Here is a 27216-nt window from a genome sequence, read left to right as displayed (position 1 = left end):
TAAATAAACGTCCTCTTTATTTTACCAAATATAATTTATCAGTTAAGTTGACATTTGTCAATTCAGTTATAGTAACTATAAATAATTCTCTTAAGACACAGTTCTGTAACTTTTTAAGGATACGAGAGTAAACCAATATTGCTCCTTGCAGCCAGGCCAAAAGTACATGCAGTTGGTACAGTCGGGGAAAAGAAATGAATCTTCCATGAAAGCCAACTTCATTTTCTTTCCCTTTCACCCTACAGTCCTCCTCTGCTCACACACTCAGGGCCTGGGACATGCCTACTTGTCTGCCTTTTAGGCAAAGGAGGTCACTCCAGAGTCTTCTGGGACTGCCTGGCCAAATTCCAGAGATGAAGGAGGGAGTGAGTGACTGGGGAAGGGGTGGCTGGAGACCACAGAGACATAGCCTTAGGGGCAGAGAGTTGGTTTCGCTGCCTGTACAAGAAGAATGTGTGTGCAAGTAGGTTCTGAGGTGGAGGAAAAGATGAAGAAAGTCCAGAGGGAGAAGAAAAAACAAACCCAGGCTGGTGTTAATGAACTGTGTTGGACACAACTCCAGCTAGGTAACCTCTACAATTTCTTCCAATTCTAAGGTTCTACGATTCCAGAAGGAGGCGTGGAGGCCTGGGTAGAAATGGAGGGAGAGGAAAGATGGTCTCTGGAGGTTTAGGGCAAGTTCCTGGGATAAGGCATGGTGTTGGTAGAAATGGGATCATTGCCTAAGCCTTCCCTTGGAGGTGGGCCCTGGAGGCTACAGATGGAAGGGTTTCTGCGGAGGCTTCTGAGAAGCTAGAAAAAGCCTACATCCAAATGCCCAGATCACGTGTGACTGCGGATGGAGGCTCCGGTTTTCTCCCAATTTTGTGCTAGGCAGAGAAAAGTAGAAACAACCAGTTGATGTCCAGCTTGCTAATTCTAAATCCTCTTTTGGGTGCTGGGTGAGGAGAGGTGGAGGAAAGGGAATGTGAGGAAGGGTCGTTTAGGGAAATAGACACTCGTTGAGCAATGGGGCTGGTGGCTCTAGCTGTGGTCAGCATTGCACAGAGTTGGAGTCTAGGAAGGAGAAAGAGGCAGAAGAATCTGGCTTGAAGTAGATGCAAATTCTTACAACGAGGAAACTTTCTCCACCAGATTGAAAGGGGCACATGGCATTTGTAACCTTGAGAATGAGGTGAGGTTAGAGCTGTGTTTCCCTTACCACTGGCTAGTCAGTGCCAGGCACAGTACCTAACACATAGTAGGCACCCAATAAATATTGCTCAAAGAACGTTTCAGACCATGCCTGCAGAGGAGCTAATCTTGCAGAGGCTGCATATTTGTTGAATGAGCGAATGAATGAATAGTGAATGTTTGTGGGCAGAAGCCAAGAAAGAGGAAAGCTGACCTCTAGGGCATGACAGAATGAGTAATTTTAGGAGGTGACGGGGCCCAAGGTGACCAAGTGATTATGTCCTCAGGAGAAACTGCAGCAGTAAGACGCCCCTGGTTGTCCTCAACCTCCCAACTGCTCTCCACATCGCCATGACCTGTCCCTAATCTCAAAACCCAACCTGGCAAGCTCTGAGGAAGGTAGTGCTTAGAGACAATTTGAGATGAAGGTTGAAGAGAGACCAAGAATCAGTCCTCTGGGCCCAGGGAGAATTTGGATTTTGGGGAACCTATAGGTGGACATGGGTCAACAGGGAGAAGAGTCCACTTTTCACGTTTTCCTGGATACGATGATCAACTGCAAATGATCAGAGGGATGGGTTGTTGACGTTGATCAGACAATCGAGCAAGAGACGTGCACAAATTGAGGGCTTAGTCCACCTTACTCTTTCTGCGAGTGGGAGGGGTTAGGTCCAGGGGGCAAGGAATAGAGCTGGGATCACAGGGCCCTGGAGCAGCTGTCTCCTGTCCAGAGCGTTGAAGTTGGTCCTTTTCTACAAAAGTATGTGTGTGTTTGGGAGTGTTACTTATTCCTCTGTCCCTCTGTTCAACCAAAACCAAAAACAAAATAGATAAACAAAAAGAAAACAAAACCGAAAATCCAGAGCCCACCTACGAAGCGTTTCTCATTAGGGCCAAGACAAGTTGCTAAAGCCAAACCCAGTGTCCCCAGATTCCAGACAAAACTCCCCTGCCCCAATCCACCTCACCTGGAGGCACCCACCATGAAATTGCACTTGGTGATTGTCTCAAAAATCTACTTGTACTGCTTATCTCAGTCCGTCTGTCTTTCCTGAATTCCTGCTATACAAACTTGGCTCAACGTATAAAAATTCCCATTGAAAATAATGAGAATTTGGTATCAAAGTGAAGTCCCAGAAAGAGGTGGGAGTGTGGGGTGGAGTAGGGACAGGGGAACAAAAGAAAAATTTCAAATAGAAAGTGCAGAGGGATGGGGAAAAGGTTGAGTGATGAAGCTAGTCCCCGACATCCGTGTCTCGGTCCCCTATGAGCCAGAGGACATGGAAGCTGAGTGCTAGGAGCCCAGTGCCAAGCAGGTCCCCCAGAGCAGTCAAGTATGGGATGGAGAAGTTGTCCGGGTCCAGGCCCCGGCCCCACATCCAGTGCACCATCCAGTCTGCGATGTACAGGAGAATCAGCACCTGTGGAGACAAAAGGGCCCGGCCTGTAGCCATCCCCTCTCTCCAGGGGGAGCCAGAGGCCACACGATCAGACCCATTCAGTGCATCACAAGGCTTGGCTGGCCACAGTCCTTTTTATCTTCATCTTTCCACCCCAGCAGCTTCTCTGTGTTCCTCCACCCCACAATTACCACCTTGAGCAGACAACAGAGACAGTAAGAGCTCTTCGGAAAGGAAGATGCTGCTATGACCCAGGGTCACCCACATCAGCATTATATTCTGTTCCCAAATTTACCAAACAAGGAGCTTCCTGGGCTAAATCCGACTTGTTGCAGGAACTCAGCCCTCTTGCTTCTAACTCTGGGTCACCTCATTCTGGGATCACTCCAATTCCTGCCATGTTGGCCTTTCCAGGAGCCTGGCAGGGGGCTGGCTGTTGGAGTCAGCTTTTCCTAAAGGGATTTCTTCTCTAGACAAAGTGGTATAAGGATAGCGTTTGAAGCTGCTGCTGGCAGTTGTCTGAGTAACAGATGATTATCCCAAGCTGGCTTCCTCCTGACCCTTTTCATTTTGTTGTTGTGGCTTTCCATTCCATTTCCTTTCCATTCTCTGGGCTCCAAGAATGGAAGTTTATTTTAACGTTAGTCCTAATAAAGCTGAATTGTGAATAAGTCACCTCAATATTAATATAAAGCAGACAATACATCCCAATTTAAACTAATTTGAGATGATCTGCGACTATGATTTTATCCGTGCTCTTGCTTACCTTCTTTCAATACAGATAATTAAGAATGATTCAGATCAGAATTTTGCTAGTGGGCCCAGGACCAGCAGCAGCAACAGCTGGGCACTTGTCAGAAATGCAGAATCTCTGACCCTCCTGTGTCAGTCTGAATTTAACAAGATTTATATGCACTTTTAAGTTGGTGATGCCCTTGATCTAGAATACCACGGTGGGGCAGGCCTGAATCTCCTAGAATCTGCACAGTAGGAAAATTCTGCCCTAAGGGATCCAGATGCAGGAACCACAGCTCCTAATGGATCCAGAAGCCAGAACTGATATCTATTTTTAGGCAATCTTGGCTGCTCTCCTGTCCTCTCCCCCCACCCGCCCTCTCTCTCTCTCTCTCTCTCTTTTGTTTTTTTTTTTAAGTTTAGGCTCTGCCTGAGAAAATCCTGCCCTCTCTCCAGGGAAGCCAGAGGTGACTTTTCACACTCTCCCTTCCCCTGCACATTGGTGTCTTGTGCCCCCACGGCCTTGGCTTCCCCACCCTCCATAACTTCACACCCTTTGTAGCAGCTGCAGAAGGGTCCCAAATAAAAAGTATGGGCAGGAGGCCTTTGGGACATGCCCTAGGAAGGGAATGGTAGCCGCTGTCCTCATATTCCAGTCTCCTAAGCAGGCCCCAGAACACGTGGCTGGGAGGAGGTAGCAAAGGGATCAATAATAGCCTTTACAGGGGATCAAGTGTCATGCTCTGGCCCTTCGCAGATCTAGAGAGGAGAGCAGAGCCAAGAGTGTCTCCCAGGGTATTCACCACAGGTAATGGCACCGAGTCTCATCCTTTCCAATCCAGGCCAAGGGATGAGCTGAAAACCTCCACCAAAGACCCTCCTACAAAGACCCTCGGCACCCCCACCCCCACCTTCCCACCACGTGCTGCACTGGAACCCACTAGCAGTGAAACACGGCAGCTTGTCTAACTGCTGCAGGGCAACAGCATATGGCTGATTCTCAGCCTGCCCCTGCCAAGAGGTCGGAATACAACCTTTCTAAGGCTGGGGGTGAAGGGGCTCGAGGGATAGGTGTTAATCAATACAGGACTGGCGAAATAAAAGTAGAGTCTGTGTATCATAGAATAAAACGCAGCCGTAAGAAAATCAGGGTGTTTTTCTCTTTATGTATTGATACGGAATGATCTTTAAGATCAACTAAAGTGAAAAATGCAGGGCACGGACAGTGTGTACAGTTTACCACATGTGTGTAATAAAGAGGAGGGAAATAAAAAACATATGTTTACTTTTATAAAGAGAGAATATGTTCGAAGGATACGCGACAAAGGGATAATACTGATGGTCTGTGAAATGGATGGCTGTGAAGAAGAGGACGGAAGAGAAGACTTTCCGCTGAGGTTTCACTATGAACTTAAAACATTTTTGAACTATGTGACTGTTCAAAAATCAAATAAAAATTTAAAATATAATAATAAGGGTGGATCTAGCTGTAAAGGGGTAGCATGAGGGAGACTTGTGGTGATGAAAGTTTTCTGTATTTTAGTTATAGCGGTGATCACACAAATCTACACTTGTGATGAAAACTGCATAGCATACACCCCCCCACTCATACACCCACACCCACACCCACACACACACCCACCCACACACACACATACACACACCCACACACACATCCACACCCACACCCACACACACACATACACACACCCACACCCACACCCACACACACACCCACACACACCCACACACCCCCCCCCACACACACGCACCCACACACACAAACACACACACACCCCCACACACAAACACACACACACATACACACACAAACACACACCCCCACACCCCCCCACACACAAACACACACACACATACACACACAAACACACACCCCCACACCCCCCCACACACAAACACACACACACCCACACACACAAACACACACACACATACACACACACAAACACACACACACCCACACACACATACACACACACACACACACACACACACACATACAGTGCAGATAAAACTGGTACAATCTGAATAGGCACTGTGGATTGTATCAAAACTGATTTCCTGATTTTGATACTGTCCTATAGTTATGCAAGATGTTATTTTCCCATGGAGGGAAATTGGGTAACGGTATATGTGATTTCTGAACTTTTTTTTTGAGAACTTCTTACAGATCTGAAGCTTTTCAAAATAAAAAGCTTTAAAAATGTAATAATACAAGAAGGAAGAAAGTATCATGGTATTAAGGAATGGCAATGCTGGCAGGATCCAACAGACAGATTATCTACTGTGGTGGCTTTGACAGTTTTTCAAGCTATCGGACCCTTTATGCAAATGAATTTCTTGAGAAAGCCCAGCATGCAAAACAGAGCCACTTGGAGCTCTGTGTCCAGTGCGGGTGGCATGCAAAGCCCATGTGGTCAGCATCCTACAACCACCTGCATGAAAACTACCACCACTGTTCCATTCCTCTCAATTTACAAATGTATCGCTGAGGATCAGAGAAGTAAAATAATAGGGTCAAAGTTACACAGCATGGTAGTGACTCTACTGGAACCACCATCTGTTCTCCTGCACCCTTGTCCAGTGTTTATCAGCTGCCCTGATGCAGAGAAAAAGGTCAGTTGAGTGTCCAAGAGGCCAAGTCTGGCCTCCTCTCCCATCCCTGCAGGGCATCTCGGCCCCTTCCCATGCCCATGCCCCTGCTCCTGCCACTTAGTACCTGGAGCAGTGCAGCTGTCATATAGAAGATGATGAAGATGAGTGTGAGGGTGGTGTGCCCACCCTGCATACAGCTGATGGTGTAGAGGAACACCAGGTGTCCTGGGACCACGAGAAGGAAGAGGACCCGGGCTGAGCGAGAATTCACATCTGGAATTGGGGAAAAGAGGGTGTAAAGAGGAGGTGAGGAGAAGACCTGGCCCCAGAAGGCCTTTCAAAGTCAGGAGGGACTGCACCATACCCCAGGGCAACAGACAGATGAATGTCTCTACTTCTCCATCCTATGGTCTCCAACCCCTAGGGTGCCCCAGGAAAAGACCTCCTGTCTGGGCTCTGCCCTTCAGAACAGCTGGCACAGCCCAGCAGAGAAGGAGAAGCTGTGGTTCTGGGTCTCAGCTGTCTCTTAAGTGATGCTCACTGACAGTAGGCCCACTCCCCCTGGGGCTAGGAGGCTGGGAATCTGGCATTACCAGGACTAAAGAAGGTGGTACAAGGACTGGGGCAGCGGCGAGGAGCTTGCTCAGAGTTCTCTCCTGGCATTCCATTCATGTGCAGGAAGGTGGAGATACGGCTGGCCTGCACTGCCACCAGATTGCCCCCAACACCTGCAGAGACACAGACAGGCTTAGACACAGATGAGGATCAGGAGGAGGAATGGGAAAGAAATAATCTTCCCACTCTTTGTCTTATATCTACAGAGGCACCGCCCTCTGTCTTTATAGGCCCCTACACAGGGGGGTCTATGTGGGCATCACCCATTCACCAGTCCCCAAGAGAAGAGTAAGGCACTAAGAAGGAAGACAAAGACCCCTGCTTCCAGGGCATCTCCCAGCCTCCCTCATCCTTCCCTCTACGGAGATGCAGCAGTTCCATGTTCTCCTGGCATAGCTACGACAGTGCTGGAAAGGATCTGTGCAGATCTGCAGACTCAGAGAGCCTGACTTCTCCACCAGGACAGTGTGTGCACCTGCCTTCCTATGCTGAGGTGACAAAGCCCTGCCTAACCCCACCCCCTCTCCAATGCTCCGAGCAGACCCAGGCACCCATGCTCATGTGCTGGTTCTGGTAACCAGTTTCAAGGATCAGGTCTGAGCTCCAAACTCCTGGAACCTGGTGTCTCTGCCGGAACCTGTGCTGATTTCTCTGTTGCCCTCACATCCCAGCCTGGGCCCTGCTCTTTTCAGCCTTGCTCTGAGCGCCGGGGGAACGGTCTCCACAGATTGGATCACCCAGTTTTCCTTGCTGGCTGCTTCCACTGTGTTTGTTCAGTGGGAGGCAAGAGCAGGTGACCAGAGGGCAGGTAGAGAGAGAGACCGGGTATTTCTTTTGCAATCCCTCCTGCTTTTTAGCAGTGGCTTCCCCCGGTTGGAAGCAAGGACAGAGCTTTCATTGGGCTCCCATAATGCTATTCCCTCCCGATTACGGTTTGAATATAGTTTGTCCCCATCAAAACTCATGTTGAGGCTTGGTCCCCAATGTGGTGGTATTGGGAGGTGGTGCCTTTAAGAGTAAATAGGTCATTAGGATGGACTAATGTCTTCCTTGGGAAAGGTACAGTTCCCATAAGAGTGGGCTGTCATAAAGCGAGGTTTGCCTCTCCTGTTTTGCCCATTTTGCACCCGCCCAGTTTTCCTCCTGTTTCTCCATTTGGATGTTTGGAGGAAGCATGAGGCCCTCACTAGAAGCAGCCACCCAATCTTGAACTCTCCAGCCTCCAGAACTGTGAGCTAAATAAACCTCTTTTCTTTATAAATTAGCCAGTTTCAAGTATTCTGTTCTAGCAACAGTTAATGGACTAAGATACTCCCCCGACCCTTTAGGACTACAGGCTTCCCATTGTCGCTAATCTCTGGGTGCTTCAACACCCCTTATCCATCCTTTTACTCTGCTCCCACCTCTGTAAGCAGTTCCTTCATTAAAGTCTTGAATCATCTGAGCTAGATTCTCTTGTCTGCTGGAATCCTGACTGATACAGAAGCCAACCCCTCAAGTCCTCTCCTGTCCCTTTCCTCCCCCCAGCCCTGCCCTCCGACAGCTGACGCCCAGACCTCACCATTAATCACAGGTGTGAAGACAGCCATCCCTGCAAAGTTGGGGTCTGAGACCGTCTTGTCCAAGATGAGGCCTCCCACACTATAGAGACACAAAGACAAAATGACACAAAGACCACTAAGGGTTCTGCTGTGGTCTCTGGGAAGAGAGGTCGGGCCCACCTAGCCTTGGAGATGAAGGGGAAGCACCATGGCTCTCAGGAGTTCCTCAGCATCCAGTCCTTGCCGCCCCTGACGGGATTAGGTGCTGCTCATAACATTCCCACTGGGCACGGTGACCCCAGAACAAACCGGTTGTACTGGGTTAGACAACCACCTCCTGTACCTGCCCTCTAAGTTGGCGGGAGGAGCAGCCTGCAGGACCACCTGCCTGTGACGACCTCTGTTTTCTGCCCACTCAGCATTTGCTTCCCTTTCTGGTACTAGCACCGGGCTTTTCCTCTCAAGCTCAGTGACTGTGGCTCAGGTGACATTGCCTCAATGATGGTTAGGCTCCAGGTCCATCCAATCAGAGTATCGCAGCCCCAAGGCCACACTGACTGCTTTGGAGATAGTCGTGTCACCAGATGAGAAGCAGGGCAACTCTATTCTGGAACTTGGTAGAACTGTTGGGGGAAAGAATCCCTCTCTCCACTGGAATTGGTAGGAGTAAGAAAAGCATAAATCTGGACTGCAGGCCATGACAGAGAAGAGCAGAGCTGAGAGCCCTGATCTTAGCTATGTCCCTGAATTCAGCTGTGCCTCTTTGGGTTCTCCAGGCCAGTATGTTCTGCCTTGGAATGCAACCCAGTTTAGATGGTTCTGTCATTTTCAACAGAAGGACATGTGACGGATACAATTCTAGGGTCTGACCCCCACCTCATCTCTCCAGGGTTTAAAAGGAAGTCTGTGGCAGGGCAGCAGTGGGGTACAGTAGCTACTCAGGGCCCCAGCCTACCTGCTGATGGCCATGGCAATAATAACAGGCTCCCAGCCGGAGTACAACACCTCCCTCGTGGCTGGGCTTCGTCGGGCCAGCACCACCCAGACAGGCAGCAGGGCCACAAAGAAAGCACACACCAGTGGGTAGATGTATCGCCAGTGATCTGAGAGGGCAGAGATCAGAGGGAGATAAGCACTGTGGTTTCCCACTCCCAGTTTCTCCCTGGCTCAGCCTGAAAATGTCCCAGCAGGTCAATAGCAAGACTACACTAAATGCCAGTAAACACGTTACCCCATTTGATCTTCACTGGCAGCTCAGGAGGTAAGTGGGACCAGCCTTTTCCATTTTACGGATGAGAAAACCAAGGTAGAAAGCTACCCAGGCACTGAACTGGAATAGAGACCAGACTCTAGGTCTCCTGACTGGACCCCAGAAATCACCATCTCCTACCCCCTTCTTCATTTTGTAAGCAGATCCCAGCCTCTGGTTCCTTTCCTTTATGCTTTCCCCCTCAACCCTCCAAGAGAAGCAAGAATCTGGAGGACCAAACAGAAATATACTTCTGACACTTTTCCCCTGCCCCTGATATCTGCTTGGATTTGAGATCAGTACTTAGCTTCATATCCCTAAGATCAGGAATTACTACAACCTGTGTTCAAACCAAGTGGTTTAAGAACACAGAAGAAACTCTAGCACATTTGCAAACTGCTATCATCTCTCCCAATCCCACCCAGGAGTCCACCCCCGCCACACTCTTGGTGGCTCACTCAGTTCCAGGTAGAGTCCCCAGCTGATGCCTGAGAGCAGCGCCAAGGTGATGAGGTCACCCAGGCTGGCAGCAATGGGTGTGGCCACGTTGTCTGGGTTGATCCCAATCTTGCGAGAGCCAATGATGACTCCAATCATGATCATACCTGTTGAGGAAGTGGGGGGAGGGTCAGGGAGGGAGAGAAGAGATAAAGGGATCTCAACAAACAAAAAGAGAGAGTGGAAGTGCCAGGTGCAGTCAACACCTCTGGGGGCAGCACCCCTTACTCTTTTGCGCCCTCCCTTCCTTACCCAGTACCAGTGAGGCAATGAAGGCTGTGGCCACGCTGCTAGCACAGAGCAGGAAGGCGTGTGGAATACTGAAGTGGCCATCAGGGATCCAGCCAAAGACGACGGCTGCAATGGACGCCAGGAAGCCCACCACTGTGGCCTGCACCTGGGGAGAGGAGTGGTAACTTGGAAAGCCCTGAACTCAGTGGGGTTCCTAAACTGAGGTCACTGAGCATCTGGGCAGACCTCTTCCTGGCTGTAGCCCCATGAGGCAGGCTGGACTGCACTGTCCAGTCCTCCCAGGCTGGAAGGATGTCTTTATTTATTTAGGTTCACACCAGACACTAGTACTGCGCAGTGCACCCTGCAGGAGCCCAGAACACGTTACTGGCTGAATGAGTGTGCCTCTGGGGATGGGAGTGAGGTTCAACAGAGCTGGAGCCTTCTGCCCAGAGTCAAAGCCTGAAGGCTCCCAGTCTGAACCTGTGTGGTCTCATGGGGAGATGGGACAGCAGTGGCACAGGACATCTCGGCACTCCTGAGTTTGCTCATATTGCCACGATCAGCTGGGACTCAAAGGCGCCCACACCACTAGGAACTGAGAACTGGAATGGATGATGCAGGGACCCTCCTCATCTTGGGCATTTTCCTGGATAACCTAGTTACCTCCTAGAGTTACTCTGGGGGAAGCCACCTCAGTGGGACATTGGAGATTTGCTCAGGAGCCAGCTGGGGCTGACCTAAGCCTTTCAGAGATTCCTAAGGGGAAAGCTTAGCCCACCCTCTCTGGTCCCTGCCTTCTTACCTGGATGAGGGCCATGTTCCCAGTGATCATCCGCCAGAGCTCCTTGGGTGTGTCCATGTGTCCAATGTTGGCCTGGGAAAGGGAGGGCAAGGGGCTAGAGCTCCAGGCTGGAAAAGGCCTGCAGCTCCATCCATTAGGCTCCTGCTTAGATCACGAGACAGTACATGGGGCCTAAGACTCAGACAGCAGGACCTGAAAGTCCTGGAAAAGTGAGGCAGGATCAGGGAAAGTGAGGTGAGAGGGAAGGAGCTAAAGCTGAGCTCCTGCAGCTGGGTGGAGCTTGGGAAAGGGGGTCCCCTAGAAGCATTCTCTTCTCTTCCTCTCAGGACACCAGCTGAGCAGAGGCAAATTCCATCCTTTGTCTTGCTTATCTGGGCAGTCCATTGCTGCATGGATCAGAACAATCCAGTTCCTGACTCTGAAGCCAGCCTGCTATCCCAGGGAAGGAAAGGTCAGCGGCAGGACTGAGACTCCAAGAGTATTTGGGAAGGAGTGGGTGGCATGGGCCAGAAGTCGGGTAGGGCAAGTCAGGGCGGGTTAAGTTGGATGCCACTTCTCTCTGTCACCTTCTCTAGACTCCTGGCTATGCAGGGACATCCTTGGGCTCCTGAGTTTTATCATCTCCCACCTTCAACCCAGGACTGTCTATCTGTTCAGGCCCTGAATCATCATGGCTGATGATTGCGGGAGGTAGGAGTGATGAGCAGCTCCTCTCTGTTCCCTTAAAGAAGAACAAGCTGCCACGGGGAAAAGGATGGATGGCCGGGGGGCTAGGGGTGCTGGGAGGGCCTGGCTCTGCTCCTGCCCAGCTGCAAGGCAGGGCTGGAGATCAGAGGAGGCCCCCATCTGTGCGGGTGGAGGAACCAGCATGATGCCTGCCTGTCAAAGCTGCACAAACAGTCACGAGGTGGTTGAGAGGTAGGGGGTGGGGCAGGAGTCCAGGGACGGCTGGGACATCCAGAAACCAAGCCTGGGAACCACTTTGGGCAGGGAGCCCCTGCCCAGGAGCAGATCTGGGATCTCCCTACACCTGCCCAGCCAGGCCCTCCCTTCCCACCCCAGCCCCACACTCCAGGACTGGGCAGTGGAGAAGGGCCCACAGCCCTCTTCCAGTCTCCGGCTCTGTGCCGCCCAGAGTCCTCTCTGTGCCCCATTCCTCCCAGCCAGAACACTCACTGCAGTGGAGAGCCTTGATGCCAGGGTCATTTCCAGGTTCCCTTTGAGCCCCAGCAGTGCGGGCACTAGGATGAAGACCTCTGTCACCTTCTGGAAGACTTCCCAGTGCTACAAGGTGAAAACAGAACCCAGGAATTTCAGTGCCCCAAAGGGCGGGCATTGAGTTTGAACAGATAGTCTGAGATCAGGGGCTCGAGGAGGAAATAGAATCAGCAGGGAGTGAGCACGCCAGCCACCTTTCGTCCAAGAACCCTGGAACCAAACCAAGCCCATGATTCTTCAAACAACACAGCCCCCCTTCCTGCCACCCAGAACCGGGGAGATGGAGAGGGTCTCTGCCATTTGGGAGACTCTCAGCCTGGTCTACCTCCTCTGTCTGCTTTCCTGGAGCTGGGTGGGGAAGCATAATGGGGACCCACACGGCGGAGCTGCCCTGGGCTGCCTGACACCCCAAAACTCCTTTCCAATCCCCCCTCAAAGTGCAATCCCTGGCCCCTTTGCCTTCGGTCCAGTTTCTCTGTTGTCTCAGCTGTGGAGAGTTGGGCTCCACGGGGCTGGGGCCGAGGCTGGGGAGATGAGAGAGTTTGTTTGGTTTCTATCTCCAAGGTCTTTGGGCCTCAGCCACAGCAACTCTCCTTCTGAACAGGCTCTGAATGAAGACTGTGGCCTCCAAACCTCTGAATGCTGGCCTGCAAGAGGCTTCTTATTCCTCCATGCAGTCCCTTACCCCACACACCTTCCTCAATCTCTCAGCAAGGAGAAGCAAGTGTATTCCTATACGAAGAGCCCTGGACTGGTAGTCAGGAGACCTGAGTTCTCTCCCAAGACAATCAATCCTGGGTGTCCTACCAAAGTCTTTGGTTAACATCTGTTAAGGACTGACTGTGTGCTAGGCTAAGTGCTCTCCATGTATTTTCCTATTTAATCATCTTAACAACCCAATAAGGTAGAGGCTATTTTTTTTTTTTTTTTTTTTTTTTTTTTTTTTTGAGATAGAGTCTTACTCTGTTACCCAGGCTGGAGTGCAGTGGCGCCATCTGGGCTCACTGCAACCTCCATCTCCTGGTTTCAAGCGATTCTCCTGCCTCAGGTTCCCAAGTAGCCAGGATTACAGGCATGCACCACCACACCCAGCTAATTTTTGTATTTTTCGTACAAACAGGATTTTACCATGTTGGTCAGGCTGGTCTCGAACTCCTGACCTTGTGATCTGCACACCTCGGCCTCCCAAAGTGCTGGGATTACAGGCATGGGCCACCATGCCCAGCCAGCAGGGGCTATTTTTATCCCCATTTTGTGAATGAGGAAACTGAAGTTCAGAGAGTATTCTACTAGTCAGTGCTAAGAGGTCTGTAGGAGCCAGGACTGGCTATTTGAAAGCTACTTTACTTGCAATTGAAACTGAGGACTTGGAAAAAGGTGAGGATTGTGTCTCTCTCCCTGGCCCTGACAGGGTACGTGGTTCCCTTTAAGAATGGGAAGCCTCCAGGTTTGGGGAGGGAAGAGGAGGCAGGTGGCCAGGTGGGTGTATATGGGTTGGTTTGGGTATCATGGCTGGGAGGCCAAGCACTGTATTGGGCAAGGACACTGGACCGAGAGCCGGGGGTCTCCTACAGGAGACAGCAGCGATGGGCCTCTTGCTTATCTCCCCAATATGCCTCCCCATGTAGACCAGCTGGACACCTTAGACAAGTTACAAGGACCTCAAGCTTTCGAAGAATGTTCAACTCAGGGACCAGATCAGATGGTCTCTCAAGGCAATTCCAACACCGACACTCTACCGTTAAGATGAGCAGTACTGTAGATAAGTAAGAGATCACCTCATCCCTATTAGGATGGCTACTATTTAAAAACACCAAAAATGATCAGTGTTAGCAAGGATCTGGAGATTGGGCTGGGCACAGTGGCTTAGGCTTGTAATCCCAGCACTTTGGGAGGCCAAGGCGGGTGGATCACTTGAGGTCAGGAGTTAGAGACCAGCCTGGCCAAAACATGGTGAAACCCTGTCTCTACTAAAAATACAAAAATTAGCCAGGAGTGGTGGTGCACACCTGTAATCCCAGCTACTGACTGGGGGGGCTGAGGCAGGAGAATCACTTGAACCTGGGAGGCGGAGGCTGCAGTGAGCTGAGACAGTGCCACTGCACTCCAGCCTGGGTGACAGAGCGAGACTCCAACTCAAGAAAGAAAAAAAGGATATGGAGATTGGAACCCTTGTGCACTCTTGGTGGGACTATAAAATGGTGCAACTGCTATGAAAAACGGTGCACGGGTTTTCAAAAAATTGAAAATAAAACCACCACATGATCCAGCAATCCTACTGGATATGTCTCCAAAAGAATAGAAAGCAAGGTCTTGAAGATATATTTGTATGCTCATGTTCACAGTAGCACTCTAAGCAATAACCAAGAGGTGGAAACAACCCAAATGTCCATCAAGGAATGAAGGGCTAAACAACATGTACAGTGTGGTGCATCCAAACCACGGAACAGTTCTCAGCCTTAGAAAGGAAGAAAATCCTGTCACATGCTATAATACGGATGAAACTTGAGGACATGACACTACTAATCCAGTCAGAAAAAACAGTGTATGACTCCACTTATCTGAGGTATCCAAAGTAGTCAAGTTCTTTTTTTTTTTTTTTTGAGACACGGTCTCACTCTGTGGCCCAGGCTGGAGTGCAGTGGTGCAATCATGGCTTCGGGCTCCCGCCATCCTCCCATCTCAGCCTCCTGGGTAGTTGGGACTACTGGCATGTACCACTACACCTGGCTAATTTCTGTATTTTTTGTAGAGACAGGTGTTTCACTATATTGCCTAGGCTGGTCTCAAACTCCTGAGCTCAAAGGATCCCTGCCTTGACCTCCCAAAGTGCTGGGACTACAGGTATGAGGTACTGTGCTCAGACTAAGTAGTAAAATTCATAGAGGCAGAAGGGGGAATGGGTGGGAACAAGGGGCTGAGGGAACAGGGAAAAGAGTGAGTGTTGAACAGGTGCAGAGTGTCAGCTGGGGAGATGAGAAGTTCTGGAGATCGGCTGCACACGAGGTGAATACATTTAGTACTATTGAACAGCACACTTAAAAGGGTTAAGATGGAAAATTTTATGTTACTTTTTTTTTTTTAACCACAATAACCAAAAAGATAAGCAAGGCTATCAGAGGGGATGGGGCTAGGGCTTGAGACCAGGAGAGACTGGGTGCTGGGTGGCTGTATAAGGCAAGAACCTCTCTTGTCAGAGCTCTCTGTGTGGAAGGGGTGGGCGGCCTCACAGGACCCTGGGGAAGGGCTCATTTCATCAGGGCTGGAGCATACGCTTGCCTGAGCTCCTGGTCTGGCCAAGACCTGGGACTCTCCTCAGGGAAGCCCCTCTGTGAGGACTAACGAAGGGAAAGAGATGGCTTCCCATCTCAGCAACAGTTTCTGGGCTTCCAGGCAGCCACAGGATGAGCCAGTCCTCTTCAAACACTGAAAGGAGGTGAATCCCTTCCCACCCTCAGACCCTGCAGAGAGAAGGCAGCCCCAGTGAGCCCCATCTGCCCTGGATCAACTTGGGGACTGTTACTCTTGGACAGGACTGGTAAATACCACTGAGGCTCCAGCTCCCTGCAGTCCAGCCTTGCTCTGCTTCACCTTCTTCCTCCCAAACCAGCCCCAGAGACGGGAACAATCCCCCCTCTTCTCCCCTCTCTTGTGGGCTTTCAAAGCTCCTCTCAGAGCACAGCCTCACACTTCATCTTCACCGGCTCCACCCTGCTTCCAAGCTGCCAGCTCCATGAAAATCTCACTTCTCCAGGTAGGTATATGTAACGTAGATGTACTTGTAGAAAGAAAAAGCCCAGAAGAAAAGACCCTACGTGTATGTAAGCAACTCTTCTGAACTGTTTGTAAGGGATATTGCTTGCTTTTATTATTATTTAATGAATAAAGCTCAGCTAAGTTCCTCTGGCTGCTACCATAAGCACCCCCAAATCTCTCCACCTTCCAGCACAATGCACACTCTTCTTTTTTTTTTTTTTTTTGAGACGGAGTTTCGCTCTTGTTACCCAGGCTGGAGTGCAACGGTGCGATCTCAGCTCACCACAACTTCCGGCTCCCGGGTTCAAGCAATTCTCCTGCCTCAGCCTCCTGAGTAGCTGGGACTACAGGTGTGCACCACCATACCCAGCTAATTTTTGTATTTTGGTAGAGACGGGGTTTCACCATGTTGACCAGGATAGTCTCGATCTCTTGACCTCGTGATCCACCTGCCTCGCCTCCCAAAGTGCTGGGATTACAAGCGTGAGTCACCACGCCCAGCCCACACTCTTCTTATAGCTACAGGAGGACCTAGGAAGTACGGAATTTTAGGAGCGATGGGATGAGAGACAGACGCAAGGAGAGGGAGCAGTCACAGTAACAGCCCCTATGCCAATGTCTTCCTGACTCTTACAGAACGTAGCCTGGAACCTCACACTACCTGACCCCCTGGCTAGCAAAGCCCTGAGTTGGCACTTGGGTCAGAGAAGCCAATTCCTACACACATACTTTCTTCACCCACAACACTCTCAAAGCTGCAGCTCAGCCAGAAAGCCTCTGACACATGGGCACGCAAAGGACTCTGGGAAGAGATGCTGGAGGCTGGAGATGTGAAACCAGCCCAGGAATCAGGGTGGCCCCGAGGTTAGGAGTAGGCAGGATGTGGCAGGGGCAGACAGTGAATAGCTCTTCTTCTTCCTGTGGCCAAATTCAGCCCTGTCCTGTTCATCCAGGCTGGAAGTATCTGCCCCTGAAGTCACACCCGTCCGCCAAGCAGCCACCCACGCCTTCCTGCCCTGATGGGGATGAAAAAGGGCACGTTCCAGGAAGTGCTGCCCTGCTTGGGGGTGAGGGGAGCAGCCAGATTTTAACTGCTTCTCAGAAATGCAGCCCCTCATCCCTTTCCTTCTCTAACCTTGGGGTGAGGGGCTCATAGTTCCCTGGCATTCTGGAGGTGAGGGAAGAGACTGCTTACCCCATAGTCAAAACGAATCCTGAGGCACAAAAATCACCTTAAGTCTCCATCCTCAGTGGTCCTGCCAGTACCTCTTCCTTGCCCTTCCAATACGCTTCTTCCAATCCTCCTCCAAGGTCATACACTGACCCCCACCTGCCTTCCAGGGTTCTAGCCTCAGACACCTCAGAAGACTTACATTCCCAGATATCAGCTCTAGGCTCCAGGCTGTGGGTGAATCTGGGCTCCTGTGGGAGATGTTGTGCTGGAGCTGACCTTTTAGGATAAAGACTGGGTCAGGTGAGATCACAGCAACCCCAGGTTTCACTTGTCTCAGGCTTTTCCCAGAGGCATCCTCTAGGTGTCTAGGAAAGGGCTTTAGGGCAACACCTGGATATATGATGTGGTACAATGCAAAGCAAACGGGTCCCTGACAGCAGGCAGGGGACAGAGATGGGAAAAGCAGAAGGGGTGGTCAAGTGAAGCAGAGATGAGGGTCCTGCCCAGGGATGCTGTGGCGACAGGAGCAGGCCACGCACGGGAGGAATACTTCCTTCCCACTCTACTTCCCCAAGGCCACGCTTGCTATCCACTTTCATTGCTGTAGACTTCTGTATACACAGCAGGGTCTACTTTCTTTGAGATCCTTAGCCGGTGTGCAGTGAGTTAAAATAAGGACCTGAGAGTCACCTGTCTTAACCTAGCTGTGAAATAAAGTGCAGATGGGCACACTACCTCCTGCCACCCCATCCCTCACAAAGGCTGACAGAAAAAGGGAGCAAGGTGTCCACAGCAGCCTAAGACCAAACAGGGGGGACGGGCACAAGGCCCCTACAGTGAGGAGGCTCCCGTATCCCAAATCCCCTTCAGAAGCCAACACCAGGCTCCAGCCTGCTTCCCTTCCAGATGCCGCAGGCACTTTCAGCCATGGTTGGGAAGTTAGAGCAGATCGCGGTCCATTCATCCATTTCCTTCTTTGGGCCAGTACACCAGCCCCTTATTTCACTGCAGATGCTGCTGTGCACATTTAGGGGAGGGCAGATAAGAGGAGGCAGAAATGAGCCTTCTAGGAAGACAGTGGGTTTTCTTTTTCTTTTTTTAAATTCAAATTCAATTTTAGGGCTCAGCGCAGTGGCTCACGCCTGAGTCCCAGCACTATGGGAGGCCAAGGTGGGCGAGTCACAAGGTCAGGAGTTCCAGACCAGCCTGGCTAATATGGTGAAACCCCGTCTCTACTAAAAATACAAAAATTAACTGGGCATTATGGTGTGCACCTGTAGTCCCAGCTACTCAGGAGGCTGAGGCAGAAGAATCGAACCCAGAAGGTGGAGGTTGCACTGAGCCAAGATGGTGCCACTGCACTCCAGCCTGGGCAATAATGCGAGACTCCGTCTCAAACAAAAATGAAAGCAAAAATTTAATTTTTTTGTATTGCGTTGGTAAAAGAGAAACCAAGTTTTCTGCAGCAGCAAGGAAAGATGGGGCCCCTGGACAAAGGAGACACTGGAACCAGGGCCAACACGGATTCCTGCTCAGTTGCTCCAAGATGCCAGGGATGCCCCATAGCCAACTTCTCCAGATGGCCCCAGGCTCTTAGGCACTTTCAGACTCTGTCTCACTGAAGGCCATCTTAGCTTGTGATGGGGGAATATAGGTGTGAATCCTTAGAAACTGTCCTGCTCTTCCTGAATCTGAGATTGCCAGTCCCCCTTTCGCTCCCGTGGATGTGGAATAAGAATCTCCCTGTTGTGGTCCCATGTGTTGGTCCCTCTGCACTCGCCCACTCCTGCCATCTCCCTATAGCCATCTGCAGGGCCTGCTCCAGCCCAGCTGTAGCAGCAAGGCTGGGGGAGGGAGGACGAGGACAAACCTGCCATTGTCATCCACACCAAGTGGACCCTAGCTCTGGGGTGAGCCTAGGTGCCACACTGAGGGCAGCTCCAAAGGTTCCCTACCAAGGCCTCTCAATGTCTCCAGCTCATGGGGCTGGAGTGGGGGTGGGACAACATATCAGAAGCTTTGGAATCTGAGTGTGTGGGATGGACAGGGATGTGTTGCGTGTGGGGGTCCCTCCCTGTCCCCTCTAAGAACTTTTGTTCTTGCTCACTTCAGAAGATAACTCTAATTCATCTGGATTCCGGTTCACCCTATTCTTCTGGGAAAGACAAAGAGAATAGGCTCCTCCTAGAGTCTTTTTTTTTTTTTTTTTTTTTTTTTTTTGGTGGGGGGACAGGGTTTGGCTCTGTCGCTAAGGCTCGAGTGCAGTGGTAGCTCATTGCAACTGCAAGTTCCTGGGCTCAAGTGATCATTCTTATCTCAGCCTCTCAAAGTGCTGGAATTACAAGAGAATGCCACCATGCTAGGGTATTTTTTTTTTTTTTTTAGAGAGACAAGGTCTTTGTTACCCAGGCTGCTCTTGAACTCATGGCTTCAAGTGATCCTCCTGTCTCAGCCTCCAAAAGTGCTGATATTACAGGCATAAGCCACCATGCCCAGCCAGAGTTTTTTTTTTTTTTTTTTTTTGAAATGGAGTCTCACTCTGTCACCCAGGTTGGAGTGCAGTGGTGCGATCTTGGCATGCTGTAGCCTCTGTCTCTCGAGCTCAAATGATTCTCCTGCCTCAGCTTCCAAGTAGCTGGGACTACAGGTGCCCACCACCATGCCCAGCTATTTAAAAAAAAATTTTTAGTAGAGACAGGGTTCTGCCATGTTGGCCAGGCTGGTCTTGAATTCCTGACCTCAAGTGATCCATCCGCCTCAGCCTCCCTAAGTGCTGGGATTACAGGCATTAGCCACCAAGCCCAGCCCCCTCTCAGAGTTTTTAACCAACTGGCAAACCATGGCCATGTGAAGGCCACAAGGGTTAGTGGTGTGGGCTCTGGGGTCAGATGACCAGGGACAAGTTACCTAATCCCTCTAAGCTACAGGTTCCCTGCCTACACAATGGAGATGATTATGGATCCTACCACATGGGCCTACAGAAGAGCCCCCAAAATGCTTCCCCACTACCATTATTGTTACCCAGAAAATAAGGCAACCCTATTCAGTTCACCTCTAGACCCTGGCTCTGCACCCTTTGTAGGTATCAAACTAGAACACAAAAACTCCAAGAATGAGAACCCAGGCCACAGGAAAGGAAGAGAAGAGGTGGAGAAAAATGTTACCCAGTCTCTTTCTCCTCCTCCTCCTGTCCCAGTCACTGCCCTAGAAGGAGGAGCAGCCACTAGAAGGAGGAACCCAAAGCTCCAGCCTGGCTTCCCAACCTTTATGTAGGAACAATCTTCAAGATAACAGGTTTGGGGAAAGGGGAGGCAGTGCAAGGCACTTTGGCATGACTTAACACCATGCTCATGAGCAACCAAAGGTACAGGGTTTCCCCGAAGGGCTCAAGTCAAAGTGCTCCATGTGTGTGCACTATCAAGAACCAACCACGTTCAGTATCCCGGGACACAGGCATGGTGAGACCTACCAGCAGGACCCTACATCACTATGGTCTGTAGGGCTGGCTTGGCACAGGGAAGGTGATGCTAAGCTTCGTGTCCTTCTGGGAGATATCATAGGCAGGGAACACCGGGGGGCCCGAAAAGCAAAGGCCAGATCTCTTCCTGCCTTTGTATTAATATTTCTCTGAGTACCTAGGACAGAGGACAGCACTCAGCAGGAATTCGACACACACTGCTGATTTACTTAGAGAAACCCAGCACCTTCAAGAAGTTTGGTGTGCCACACTGTGCCTCAAAAACGTTTATCTAGAATCAAAACTTTCTCTCTCGGACCTTCTTCATAAGTCCTGACTCACAATAAACTAACATAGCATGTCTCTGGCTCTTAGCTTCCAGGTCCTTCCGACTCTCATCCTTCCTTTAATCCAATGGCCTCATAACGAGCCCTTTTTGCCCAGGGCAGGTTCAGAATGACAGGTAAGGAGCAAAGAGGAGAGACAGTTCTGCACAGGCCTAGTTTCACTTTGTCCCCATTTACAGCAGGTAATGAGTCTGGTTACACCAAATCTTCAAATCGTGCATCAGACAGCAAGTGTCCAACCCCAGCCCCCAAGGGGATTCTGCCAAGGTTACAGGAAGATAAGCAACACAAATGCCTTTAAGAGCTTTCCCACTTAATTTGAGACCCTCTTGGCAGCTGAACAAATTCCTGCCCAGTAGGGGGATGGAGGAGAGGCTTGAAACTGAGCTTTCTACTATGGGTATCCTTGAAACCCTAAATGCAGGGGGTAAAGGCATCAAGAGGACACCCTTGTAAATGTCTCCTACTGAGCTGGGCTAGGCAGGAATGCTCGGGAGAGATGGCAAGCAACCACCCTGTTCCGGCTCTCCTCTCCCAAGCCTGAGCTGCGGAGCCAATTCTGTTTCTATTTAGCAAGATTGCCCTGATCACCTCCCCGGGGCTACTCCGCTTCCTTGAGGCTTCTTTAGAAAGGAACTAGACCAAGAAGAAACCCAGGACATGATCCAAAGGGAAACAGCATTCTAGGAAGCAGCAGCCACTTCTGACAGGGAGGTAGAGAGGAAGTTCCAAGTTTCCCAGTGGGCAAAGGTGGCCCTGGGCTCCCAGTTAAGAGCTGCCTTCCTCAGGTCCTACCTGCACGATGTCCAACACCATGCCGGCAGCCACGGTCCCAAAGCCTGCCAGGAGGAATGGAAACAGCACTTGCAGCCCGATAGAAAAGGAGGTCTCCTTGAGCGGGGAGGGTGGCGCAGGGCCACGGTCTGTGCTGACGTCGTCACTTTCGTTGCTCTGACTCCCGTTCTCCAGCAGGGCGTCCTCCTCCCGAACCCCCTTGGCGTTGGCCCGAGACTCAATCACCACCTCTACCCCAGCCCCATCAGGCCCCAGGAACTCTGAGGTCCCAGCCAAGGGCTCTCTCCCGGGGCCATCTGAAGAGCAGGGAGAGGCAGTAGGGCCAGTCCCGTTCAGCTGGTGGACGTCCTTCGGCTCTGGCTTAGAGGACATGACAGGCAGGGAGGAGGGGAAGGGAGAACTTTTCTCTCTTCTTTTTGCTTTCTCTCTCCCTCTCTAACTTGGGAAAGAACTTAGTCTTGGGGTAAACCCAGGCTTGGGCGCCGCGGGACCTCTTCCCACGGCTCTCCACTCCTGCCAGGCACTGCAAAAACTGATCCACCAACAGGCAGCCCCATCAAGCACTGAAGCCACAAGCTGGGGAGAAACAAGAAACTCCTCACCACACTCAGCAACCAGCCACTAGGGGTGCAGCGGCCTGACTCCAACCCACCAGCTCTGTGCTCGAGGGAAATGTGTGTGTCCTCTTATCTTCTTTGGTTCTCAGAGGCAGGCTCCTCAGAGCAGGGGGCATCCAGAGTAGAAGAGCTCAACCAGAGTCTGGGGTGCCCTCTGAAGTGGCCCTCTTCCACGGAAAGCAGCTTGAGTTCAAATCTTTTGGAACACAGTGCCAACCCCGGGGCTGCGGCTCCTTCCCGCTCCTTAGGCTGGGCTCCGTCAGCTTTCCACAGTTCCTCAGGCTCTGCTGGTCCCAGCACAGCGTCTGTTGTCTTTCCTCTCTCTTCCGGAAACTTCCTTCCTTCCTGGGAAGAGCTAATACCTCTTCAAATCCCTGGTCCTTAAAGTCACGAGAATCAGTGTGGAACACCTATGTGGGAAGGAGAAGGAAAAAAAAAGAACGTTATGCTAAAGCAAAGGACGGCTCCTACTGGGAGAACATCCCCCCCAAAGGCAGCTAGGAGTTTGCATATAGTTATAGTTTCTTATTTGCCTCCCTTTTTCTGCATAAATTACTCAGTCCTGCACTGCTCCATCTGGAGACTCAGTGGGAGCTATTCCTGCCATCCTGCCCAGCAGCAACCCTCCTGGGTGATCACCACCTTGGTCACCAGCACTGAGATGTGACCAGCCTGGGATTAGGAAGATGCTGTGCAAGAGCCCTTGGCGTTGTTTCCTCGGCAACCGGGGGTGGGTAAGCATATCCTCAGCGAGCCTCTTCTTCAATGCCATTAAAAACCCTGGATTATTTTAAGTGGGGTTCAGTTACAAATTCAGCCACTAACTCCCTGCCACACAGCCACCCCTGTATAAAGTGACTGCTTAGCATCATCACAAGACAGCAACAGAAAGCCACCCAGGGCAAAGAAACAGGGAGAAACTGATTGCTGAGTGAAGTCCCCCAGACCCCCAAATGTTCCAGCTTCTGAGAAAACAAAACAAAGTTAGGAGGACTCTCTGGGCAGTAGGGCAAGCCTGCCCGACCAAGGCCAAGAGCCAGAGGCCTACCCACTCCTGCCCTTGAGAGTCAACAGTGTTACAAAGAGCTCAGACAGCTGACTGGGATCCAGGCCTCTGTCTCTCCCCCTCTCCTCCTGCTCTTGGCCCTGTGAGCTTGTCAGATAGGACAAGGGACTTATCTCAGTTAGAAGGGACAGAGCATAAAACGACTGCTTATTACCCACGCATTTCAGTTAATTAGGCTCCTCCTGTTCCCCAGGGTTACTGAGAGTTAAATATAGTGGAATTCTTAGAAACAAAAAACAAAAAAACAAAAGTAGCAATAAAAAAAACCCCCAAAACAAAAACCAAAGCACCATAAGCCAATATGCAGCTGCTCCAAATGCATCTCTTTAGCTGTAATGGCTCCACTTCTCTTCGCCTAAAGGAATCCCGAAGATTCCTTATTCCTCATGGACTTCCATCTTTTTCCAATTCACCAGAAGAGCTCTTATTCGTAAAAAATAAATTTAAAGAGAGTTCCACCAGGTAAGAGGAACAGGTCCTTAAGTATTCCAAACACACACAATTAGTCAACTTCAGTTAGGAAAGGCAGCATCAAAGCCCAGGAACTGGCCCAGGAGAATTGGTTTCCTCTATCAATTCAGTCACCCACCAGGACTCCCTTTTCCAATCTCCTTAAGCACAGTACTGTGGTTCTTTCAAAGTCCCTCCCCAGAGATCCAGAAGGAAACCTCTGAGTCCACTGCCCCTATGCCAGAAAAGTTTCTGAGTCCGCTAAATGCTGACACCCCCGCCTCCCTCCTGTGTTCCTGGCAGGCCACTGAACCTGCGAGGGGGCTCTCAGGCAGGAGGGGAAGCCAGTCCTCCCTCACCACTCCCCCAGCAAAGAGACTTCAGATGGGCCTAAGGCCCTGGGACGAAAGAAGCAAAAGTGACCCAGGACGCCCTATCCCCTCCTCCCAGGCGGGGACAAAAAAGACCCATTTTAGTATCCCCAACCCCGAGGAGGGAGAGAAAGTAACTGGGTGGCCTCCTCCGTCTCTCCACCACTCAGATTCAGCAAATGCGCAGCGCGCCAGGTCTCCCGCCCTCCACCACCCCCTCCCGGCCCCAGGACCCCGCAGGACTGACCTGCCCCTCGCTTGGGAGGAAGGGGGCCGCCTGGCGACTGGCAGCTGGGCCTGTGCTCTCGGGGGGTGCAGGGTACCCCCTCTTCTCATCACTCCTCCTCGGCAGTCCTCCTTGGCCCCCGGCGTGCCCCCCCCCACACCCCCAGCCAAGGCGAGCGTCCAGCCGCGACACCCGGCTGGCTACATTTCCCTTCTGCTTTACAACGAGGCCGCCGCTCCGCTTCCACGCGGGGGAGGTGGCCGGGGAGGGCAGGATATACCGCTTCGGGCCCGGCGGGGGGGCACCCGGACGGGGAACCGGGGGGGGCGGCCGAGCTCACTCCCCCCAATCACTTCTTGCCCGCGGACTTGGGCCCAACTGGTTGGCTGCCGGTGGCAAACGTGATCTGGGGCAGACTGGGTGGCACCCCCCCATCAAAAATAGATTCTCGGATGGACAACAGCAGCAGCCAATGAGGGACTAGGGAGGGGGAGGGCTCAACCTCGGCCCGGCCCCTTTCCTTCGCTTCGTGCCCAGGAGGCGGGGCGCCGGGGAAACGCAGTGTGAGGACTGACGGGAACCGGGAGCTGGCTCTACGCGCCTGGAGCACGCGGGTCCCAGCGCCCATCGACCGGGGTCCGAGGTGCCCGCTGCCACTGGTTCACCGCAGGGTGCTGCCCCCCGGGGGCCCGCTGCGCCGCGCCGCAGCCCCTGCAGCCTTTGAGAGGCGTGTGCGCCAGTGCGCGTCCTCTCCTGCCTCTGGATGTTTCCTTGGAGCCTCTGGCCTTCGGAAAGACAGGCAAACGCCCCCGTGGAGCCAGCCTGCCCGACAGCTCTGACCCCCAGGCTCAACCAGCCATCCCGTGCTCACTCCCTCCTCGCTCTAGGTACCCGGACAGAACAGTCCCTACCTTGCTCTGGGACACAGCTCCTCTCCCGCAGGCTCGTCACCTTCGGCTCCCTACAGATTCCGCGTTCCTTTAGCAAATGGCTCACCCCTGACGAATCCGGCCTTAAAAAAGTCCCAGCCTTGAAAGGGGTGGGGGCGGGCGGGAGGGAAAGGAGGTCACACTCACGGCTGGGGTCGCACACGCCTGGCCTGAGGTCGGGGCGGAGGGGAGCCTCACTTCCTTTGAACCACTGAGCTTGGTGGCAGCGTGGGGAGAGATGTCTCCATCGCGGGCTAAACGAAACTCAACTTTCCCTGACGCACCTTTTCGGATCAAAGAGGGGTGTTCCCATGCTCGCCTTTCGCCACTTCCTCCCTGGGGTATCTCCACCTCTCCAACACAAGCTCAATGCCAGTTCTCTTTGGGATGTTTTTGTGCAGGGGTTGTGACCTCACCCATAAAGGAACCCCCACCCCCACGTTTTCCCCTCTTGTCAGTGGGACCTGTGACCAACGGTTCCTTCCTGTCCTTTTTCTCCCGGAAAGTGGCTCAAGTGGCATTTGAACATCGCTCTAGACCCCTGAATAGGGTTTGGAGCAGAGATGTGCCTGGGAAAAGGAGAACGCAGTGCTGTGTATGAAACTTTGGGCACATGTACACAAGAGCACACACAGCAAGCTGAGCGGGTCATTCCTTTTGACAAGGATGGCAAATACACATACCCAAACCTGTTCTCACCCACCGCAAACCAGTACCCCCAGGATAATTCCCGCTCAGCTCTGGGGGATTTGCATCAAGGGCCTGCAGACTCATAGGACCTAGTAGAGCAAAACATTGGGGTCTCAGACCCCAGTTTTGGCTTCAAATACTGGGTTTCTCTGCCCGGAGAAGTAGCTGCTAGATTGGGAAACCCGGGGCCTTGTCCAGAAAGGTGAGGTCTGTGAATACAGGGTGTGGGGTTGGATGGGGAATTAAGGCTGATGTATCTGGAGAGACTTCGGTAGGGCTGGAGTCAACTTCTGCCCAGTTCTATTCAACAGTTCTTGCCCCTCCAACACCCCATTTAATCTTGCCAAAGCTTAGCTACCAGCTGGTTCACTGCAGGGTGCTGCCCCCGGGGTGGGGGCGGTCTGTCTTAGAGACCTTGATTTCCTTTCTACCTTCCATGTTTTTACTTACTTGAAAACAGTTCCCCTCTCCTGTGTCTATTTTTTTTTTAATTGAAATATACCAGACATTTAGGAAAGGAATACAAAACCTAAGTGTTACAGGTCAACAAATGATGACACAGCGAACATCCCCTTATGACCACCATCCAGATCTAGAATAAGAGCATTACTGGCACCCCAAGTAAGCTTTGCTTACTTTTGAACTTTATATAAATGGAACCATTCAGTGGATATTATTTTGTGTCTGGCTTCTCTCACTCATAGGAAACTCATCCACAACACGGTGGTAACAGTAGCTCGTTTGTTTTCATTGCCGTACGGTGTGCCATTAAATATACCACAATTTATGTTATTCTGTTGATGGACATTTGGGTTGTTCCTACTTTGGGGTTCTTATGAATAAAAGGCTGCAATAACACTTTTGTTCATGTCATTTGGTACATGTATGCTCATATTTATATTAGATATATACCTAGGAATATAATGACTGGGTCATAGGATAGGCATATTTTTAGCTTTAGTCAATGCAACTAATTTTTCAAAGTGCTCATATTGATTTACATTCCTGCCAGCAGCATCTTGTGAGTTCCAGTCGCTCTATATTCTCATTAATGCTTCATATTGTCAATCTAGAAAGATTAAAAACTTTAGCCATTCTGGTGGGTGTATAATGGTATTATAGTTTAAATTTGTTTTGTTCTGATAGCCAGTGAGGTTGACCACCTTTCCATACATTTACTTGACCTTTAGATGTTTTTTCAAGTATTATGTCCATTTTCTATTAGGCCTTCTGTCTTATTACTTTATTTTTTAAAAT

The 27216-nt window shown here is 51.1% G+C and overlaps 1 protein-coding gene across 3 annotated transcripts; it reads right to left on the bottom strand.

Moving 5' to 3' along the window:
* SLC41A1 (solute carrier family 41 member 1) lies at positions 1 to 25348 on the bottom strand. 3 transcript variants are annotated; one of them, XM_074384917.1, is made up of 11 exons: positions 25252 to 25348; positions 21611 to 22637; positions 12040 to 12147; positions 10864 to 10935; positions 10080 to 10224; positions 9788 to 9934; positions 9036 to 9183; positions 8101 to 8180; positions 6518 to 6652; positions 6049 to 6197; positions 1 to 2594 (listed from the first exon to the last, which is right to left on the bottom strand). In XM_074384917.1, the coding sequence occupies exons 2-11, from the start codon at positions 21980 to 21982 to the stop codon at positions 2409 to 2411; spliced, it is 1542 nt and encodes a 513-aa protein (XP_074241018.1). In that variant the 5' UTR covers positions 21983 to 22637; positions 25252 to 25348; the 3' UTR covers positions 1 to 2408. The 3 variants fall into 3 exon arrangements, with proteins under 3 accessions (XP_074241018.1, XP_003938384.1, XP_010347287.1); XM_003938335.4 differs by lacking the exon at positions 25252 to 25348 and adding an exon at positions 24362 to 24758; XM_010348985.3 differs by lacking the exons at positions 1 to 2594; positions 25252 to 25348 and adding exons at positions 5093 to 5928; positions 24362 to 24740.
* Between the last annotated feature and the right edge of the window lie 1868 nt (positions 25349 to 27216).

Source organism: Saimiri boliviensis, chromosome 14 (assembly GCF_048565385.1).
Source record: "Saimiri boliviensis isolate mSaiBol1 chromosome 14, mSaiBol1.pri, whole genome shotgun sequence".
NCBI classification, from domain to species: domain Eukaryota; kingdom Metazoa; phylum Chordata; class Mammalia; order Primates; family Cebidae; genus Saimiri; species Saimiri boliviensis.
This window is presented reverse-complemented; position numbering and strand designations above follow the sequence as displayed.

Bases quoted from the DNA above. Each gene is read 5' to 3' on its own strand.
- SLC41A1 (XM_074384917.1), bottom strand. From the start codon at position 21,982: ATGTCCTCTAAGCCAGAGCCGAAGGACGTCCACCAGCTGAACGGGACT. The intron at 10,225-10,863 runs GTAAGAAGGCAG...TCCTCTCCCCAG, and splicing joins GGAACATGGCCCTCATCCAG to GTGCAGGCCACAGTGGTGGG. The intron at 9,935-10,079 runs GTAAGGAAGGGA...CTTCCTCAACAG, and splicing joins CATTGCCTCACTGGTACTGG to GTATGATCATGATTGGAGTC.